Source organism: Armigeres subalbatus, chromosome 1 (genome assembly GCF_024139115.2).
Source record: "Armigeres subalbatus isolate Guangzhou_Male chromosome 1, GZ_Asu_2, whole genome shotgun sequence".
NCBI lineage: Eukaryota > Metazoa > Arthropoda > Insecta > Diptera > Culicidae > Armigeres > Armigeres subalbatus.
In genome coordinates, this window is record NC_085139.1 from 71,899,374 (window position 1) to 71,906,617 (window position 7,244).

The following is a 7,244-nucleotide window of genomic DNA, read 5'->3' on the forward strand; positions in this document are numbered from 1 at the left end:
GTTTACGATCATTATGGTAATATCTGGAGTCATCTTGTACCTGATGGAATCGGCATTGGCCACGCTAAACAGGTTAATGTATGCTACATAGCACTCGGTGGAGAGGGAAAATTCCATAGTGTCCCGGAGATTTACCGAACGAATCCTGTTCGTGAAATTCAATTCTCATGTAATGAGGATCTACTGCAGAATTTGTCACGTGTTTGTAGCTGGAATGTGCGGGGATGCTGCCAACCAACAAAGCGGACACAATTAACCATGAGCTAATAAAGCGAAACGTTCATATAGCCTGCCTCCAAGAGGTGAACGTGGAAGCAGCAAACTTGGTGACTAATGACTACAACTGGTTTATATCTAGGAACGGGGGAAATCATATGCGCGGATTGGCGTTGTTAGTTCGCAAAGGAGTAGATGTTGCGATAGTCAATATCAATAACTCGTACGAGAACATTCAGATGGTTGAAGTTGTTGTTCCAATAAAAGGGAAAAGAATGACCTTGCACATCGTCAACCTGCATGCCCCATATACTGGTTACGGAAAATTCTTGGGTGATCTAGGGTGCTGTATCATGACAGTAAAAAATCCTAAGAACCTCATTTGTGTTGGGGACACCAATGGTCAAATCGGAAAAGACGATTTGACTGAAGGGGATGAAGTCTATTTTGGGAAATTCATCGGACACTCGCATTGTAACGCTAATGGGGAGCAACTCAAATTTTTTGTTCGAAGACACGAACTTGCTGTTAGAAGCACTATGTCTAACAAATCCCTCTTAGTTACATGGGCTAGAGGAAATGTGGAATCACAGATTGATCACATAATGACTAAGACAACATCAAGGATATTTGTAAAGAAAGTACAAGCAACTTGGGTGTCATCGATTGACACGGACCATAAGTTGTTGTCTTGCCTCATAAATTTCGCCGAGGATTGCCCTAACTCTGTAGCTGTCGAAAGATCTTTGAACGACCGCACTGAGATAAAATGGGATTTGCAGCTACTTCAGCAAGAGAAATTCAAGGCAAACTATCGCTTCGCTCTGAGTAATAGCGGATTAGATGTTCACGGACTACAGATTTCCGATGTTTTGTCAATAAACTGAAACACGCCGCTAACAGTACGATATCCGTGTTACATAAAATACCACTATCGCCAAACCGTAGGAAAGCGATGGCGGATGTGAAAAAGTGGTCCTTTCGAAATAAAATGACTCCTTTCAATCAAAATGCAATACAAGCTATGAAAAATGCAAAAGCCAAGTTTTCTCGGTTGTGTAAAGAGAAAGAAACCAGAAATCAAAAGCAATTCTTTGAAAATTTGGAAAACTACAAACACGGGGAGAGGATAAGCAAAGCTCATCAGTATATGAAAAGACACAGGAAAAAGCGGGATGTGAATCAAAAACCAAATATCTCAATGCGAAAATGGAAAGTAGGCGAAGATGGGGATTTTCTTTTACCAGATAAGATTGATCTAGTGGACGAGGATTCAAATTATATGCCGAGCATTGGGGAATTGCATATTATCATTAGGGAAAGCACGAACGGTAAAGCACCGGGGTTAGATGGAATAAATATCGAATTGATCAAATACGCGGATTCTGAATCAATAGGTGAATTCAAAAACATCCTTCAGCGAGTGTGGTATGAAAATGTAATGCCTCTCAGCTGGCGACAATCTTTACTGGTACCAATACCAAAAACACTTCACCCGAAGCAGGGCCTGATTTAGGGGGGGCCGGGGGGGCCATGGCCCCGGGCCCCCACAAATCCTATGTACCAAAACCAACCTATTTTGTACATTTTTGGGGCCCCCACATACTGTCGGCCCCGGGGCCCCCTTCCGGCTAAATCCGGCCCTGACCCGAAGAATGAAAATGATTACCGGAGAATTTGTTTGAGCAGCGTAGGTTACAAAATTTACGCCTCATGGATTCTGCAAGACCTTATTCAGTCATCATCTCCAATCGGTTTTCATCAAACTGCCTTCCTTCATGGGAGATCAACTATGGATCATCTATTTGTAGCTAAACGAATTTTAGAAGAAAAGTGGAATGCAGGAGATGTTCTGATATTAATGTCTTTGATATTAGTAGAGCATTCGATAACATCTCTTTAAAAGGTCTTACAAAAATATTGCAGCAGAAGAATGCCCCTAATAGACTGATCAGCAGAATTGTTGAATGTGTTAGAGAAGAGTCTTTTCAGACTTTTTGGAATGGACAAAAATCAACAACAGAACGTCGTCGGAAGGGAATTGAACAAGGCTGTCCGTTGTCTCCCTACCTATTTGATTTAATAATGGAGGAGGTCTTGCGGAAGACAGAGAATGATCTTAGAGGGTTTCTTTGTTTTAGATCAGATACACAACATCCGGTATCCGATCATTTTAATATATGCCGACGATATCCTCATCATCGCTTGTAACAAGGAACAGTTGGATAAACTACTACCGGTACTAAAAAAACACCTGGAGGAGGTAAACCTGAAATTGAATGCTGCCAAAACGAAGATTATTGTGAGGACACCCACAGGTGAAGCTCCAGCTTCGATGTCTGTGGATGGATGCACATACGTAGTATCGAGGGAATTGGACTACTTGGGAGTGACAATAACAGATCGTCTATGCCGTCGTAAAACATCGAAATCACGATGCATCAAAGCAATAAGATCTTCCAAAGCTGTCATCGCCTTCGCTAAAGAGAATCAACCTAGTGTGGAGATTGGAAGTTTGTTATATAAATCAATTATCTCGCCAACAATGACGTATGGATCACAGGTGTCGATCATCACTAAGCATACGCGGAAATCCATGCGAAAATATGAGAGGCAAATCGTGGAAGAGCTGGCCAGTTGCTGCACGGAAAAGGACAATACGCCAACCGGTGAACAGATTTTAGGTGGAAAAACGGTCACCAAAAAGATCAGGGCTCTGCAAATGAGATATTGGGGGCATATAATTAGGATGGAGGATAACCATCTATTAAAATTAGCTGCAAAATACAAGAAAAGCTACAGGAAGAGAGGGAGACCGTCATTTACCTGGGTCGATATTATTCCGCAAAATGTAGATAGGTTCGGTGATCTAAGTTTGGGAGAATGGGAAGAGTTGGCAAGAGATAAGGAAAGGGTAACAAGGAAAATAGAAGAAATCTATGATAAACCTGAATCAACGGATTCTGACTAAGTAACAGAAAACATGTAATTGATATACCTTCGTTTTATATGCTGCATAAGAATAAATGTGAGTGTGAAAAAAGATATTCGTGAACTATTATTATCACTAATGCACAGAAAGGTAAGCCATTCTTTTCTTTGACACATCTCTTTTTTTTTTTAAATAAATATTATTGAAAAACACTCTATATTGTCGAATAGAGTTCCCTATTATTTACCTAATCAACTAACACAAATTTCCTTCCCGAGACATCTATGAAGGTAGTATGGGTTCCCTGCATCTTCACTAGTAGATGTTGAACTAACATTCCTCCCTTTCCTTTCGTGATTGTAAGGACGTGGTCAGGTATACAACTGCTACTGTATAGGAAAAGGTACTAATCCCAACTACCAATTTGCGACAATATACAGTAGATTGCTCAACTGAGCATTGTATAGCCACCCACGATGTGTACAATCACCTATGCTATGCTATGCTATGCTAAAAAGTTTAGTCACAATGAGTTGATGAAACAATGCACCATGTGTCTCCATATGCCTGTATGTTTTATTGCTTATATGGTGAGCAACATATTTAAAACTTGTTGACATAAAAATTTATAAATCTCCAAAAGTAATAAAATTACGAACTTGACGTCTTGGCTTCGCGCATTAACGTACTGTTAAAATGTCTGGAAGACACCATTACATTAAGCATAATAATAGTATTATTTAAAAAAAAACGCGGTAAAAAACCATTTTAGGCACTGTGCACTGATGCAATTCATTACAACTGTTGAGTAGAATTTGTCAAATAATTAGGTCAAAAAATATGAATTTTTAAAAAATACGTCTCACACTTCGGATTTTTTGCGACGAAATTGTAAATTCGGGGGGCAATAACAACATTTTAGAAAACTAACATGAAATTCCAGAACATTATTTTTATTAAGTATTTGAAACGGCTTCATGATTAAGAATAATTTTGGTTTTGTTGAGAACTGATAGTCGTCGGACACGGCTATGACAATGAAAGGCTAATTGTCTGTATATTTCGACTTTTTAAATGATGATCATCTGGTCCCTTATAATATTTCATCATTTCTCACTAGTCGCAGTCGCATTTACCCCCATTAGTAAAATTACTTCGAACGGGATAATCACCCGTCACACCACCACCACCACCAGTCAGGCTCCAATTTTACAACAAGAATACATTAATTAGCAAAAGCTCCCATCCGAATGGCTTCCATCTCCATCGCATCATTAGCATCTGCTTTATCATTTCAATAGAGGGGCAAACCACCATCAAAGGCGGACTACGCCAATCCATTCGTATTTACTCCAGAGGAATTCCAGATCCGAGGATTTGGACGTCCGACTCCCGCACAGCCATTACCATTCTCATCATCATCATTATTATTATAAGGGTGGACGATCTCTGTCACCCCGGTCGTTCAAGTCTGTCAGAAATGATAATTGATTGCCGAGAAATTTTGCGCCGCCGAAATGTGCGTCTTTTAAACCCAATAAAAATGATTATCCCGAAGACCCGAACGAAAACTGTCTCCCTCGTCGGAGAAAGCCAAAAAAAGAATCATCATTATGTTCGGTGGATGGCCAGGACTCCTCCGCAGAGCCGTCGAAGTTTATCCTGTTCCTTTATCGAAGTGCACCCACGCGCGTTAAATTTAGTTACTTTTGATGTATTGGGTGTGGGGCTGTTTTAAAGGTAAGCCCGTTGATCAACTTAAAAAGACTCCTTCCTGGATTGCCATGGACTCCCTCCCTCGATGGCTTCTTGAATTTGGGAGAGAGGCGACGTTTTTGGATGATGAACGGGAGGAGGGTTCTGAAATATGAATGGTACTCACTCATCATGCTTCGTTTACGAAATGATGATGAATTTCAATTAGAGATATGAAAATTTTTGAGGCAGAGTTTTGGGCCGGAGTTTTTTTTTGTACACTTATATATTCTACGGAAAGCTTTTGTTTCATTTGATTCTGAGCTCAATCACCCGAGAGATGAACTTGTTTGTGTATACAGCCGCAATTCGGCTTGGCACGGAACGAAAGCCACGAGTGCAGATGAAAAGTAACTTTTACTGGCTGAATTCATTTATGTTTTTGGCATTAATTAAAACTCAAACAGTTCCATTATTTGAGAAACGGCTGAATCCGATGGAGGGAAAGTTTGTCGCTTCTCAGCAGAGAAGTTGCCCGACCCGTGTTATAGGTTGAAGTATAATTGGATTTGATTAATTCATAAGCAATTTTGGAACCGAATTGCTGCAAATTTGCGCTGGGAAACGTCGAACAAAACCAAACGAGACCATTTTATGATTTCCATATGGGATGGCTAGTTGAGTGTGCCGAGTTAATTTTATTTAAACTGTTTTGTGAAATAGTTGGAATCTGCTTCTGAATGTGAATATTTTAGTAAAAATAGAAAAATGCGAAAGCCCACTTACATGGGATCCTGGGCACTTAGAAATGGTGCGAATAGTCGGCTTGAAAAGTCTCCGTCCTGGATAGTCCTACATTGGCCCTGACAAAATGGGGCTGGGTGATGCTTTTCAATTTCACCCAGCAAGGGATATAGAACGTCAATTTGGAAATGCTTATTTAAACGTTAAAACACATTTTGGCCAAAAATAAGTTAGTGTTAATGATATTGGCCGGTAGGGATATATCAGCTTCCACACTGATATTCTTCCCTCCCCCTTCATACGGAAGTTTGGCAGAAGAAAGGTTGTGAGATTTATACCATCATAAATATTGCCCCCCGCTCAGCCTCTTGGAAGGAGGCTTCCGAGCCTCTTGGAAGGAGGCTTCCAAGCCTCTTGGAAGGAGGCTTCCGAGCCTCTTGGAAGGAGGCTTCCGAGCCTCTTGAAAGGAGGCTTCCGAGCCTCTTGAAAGGAGGCTTCCGAGCCTCTTGAAAGGAGGCTTCCGAGCCTCTTGAAAGGAGGCTTCCGAGCCTCTGAAAGGAGGCTTCCGAGCCTCTTGAAGGAGGCTTCCAGGCCTCTTGAAAGGAGGCTTCTGAGCCTCTTGAAAGGAGGCTTCCTGAGCCTCTTGAAAGGAGGCTTGAGCCTCTTGAAAGGAGGCTTCCGAGCCTCTTGAAAGGAGGCTTCTGAGCCTCTTGAAAGGAGGCTTCCGAGCCTCTTGAAAGGAGGCTCTGAGCCTCTTGGAGGAGGCTTCCGAGCCTCTTGAAAGGAGGCATCCGAGCCTCTTGGAAGGGGGCTTCCAAGCCTCTTGGAAGGAGGCTCCCGAGCCTCTTGGAAGCACGCTTACGAGCCTCCTGGAAGCACGCTTCCAGGCCTCTTGGAAGGAGGCTCTGAGCCTCTTGGAGGAGGCTTCCGAGCCTCTTGGAAGGAGGCTTGAGCCTCTTGGAAGGAGGCTTCCAGGCCTCTTGGAAGGAGGCTTCCGAGCCTCTTGGAAGGAGGCTTCCAGCCTCTTGGAGGAGGCTTCCGAGCCTCTTGGAGGAGGCTCTGAGCCTCTTGGAAGGGGCCTTCCGAGCCTTTTGGAAGGAGGTTTCCGAGCCTCTCTGTGAGAGGTTTTCGAGCCTCTTGGAAGGAGGCTTCCCAGCCTCTTGGAAGGAGGCTTCCGAGCCTCTTGGAAGGAGGCTTCCGAGCCTCTTGGAAGGAGGCTTCCGAGCCTCTTGGAAGGAGGCTTCCGAGCCTCTTGGAAGGAGGCTTCCGAGCCTCTTGGAGGAGGCTTCCAGGCCTCTTGGAGGAGGCTTCCGAGCCTCTTGGACGGAGGCTTCCAGGCCTCTTGGAAGGGGGCTTCCGAGCCTCTTGGAAGGAGGCTTCCGAGCCTCTTGGAAGGAGGCTTCCGAGCCTCTTGGAAGGAGGCTTCCGAGCCAGCCTCTTGGAAGGAGGCTTCCGAGCCAGCCTCTTGAAAGGAGGCTTCCGAGCCTCTTGGAAGGAAGCTTGCAAGCATCTTGGGGGAAGGCTTCCAAGCCTCATGGAAGGAGGCTTTCAAGCCTCTTGGGAGGAGAGTTCAGAGCCTCTTGGAAGGAGAGTTCCGAGCCTCTTGGAAGGAGGCTTCCGAGCCTCTTGGAAGGAGGCTTCCGAGCCTCTTGGAAGG

At 43.6% G+C, this 7,244-nt stretch overlaps 1 protein-coding gene across 1 annotated transcript; it reads left to right on the forward strand.

The window, feature by feature from the left end:
* The first annotated feature begins 2,329 nt into the window (after nucleotides 1-2,329).
* Nucleotides 2,330-3,187, forward strand: LOC134206263 (uncharacterized). The gene has a single exon (XM_062681958.1). The coding sequence runs from the start codon at nucleotides 2,330-2,332 to the stop codon at nucleotides 3,185-3,187; it is 858 nt and encodes a 285-aa protein (XP_062537942.1).
* Nucleotides 3,188-7,244: the final 4,057 nt, after the last annotated feature.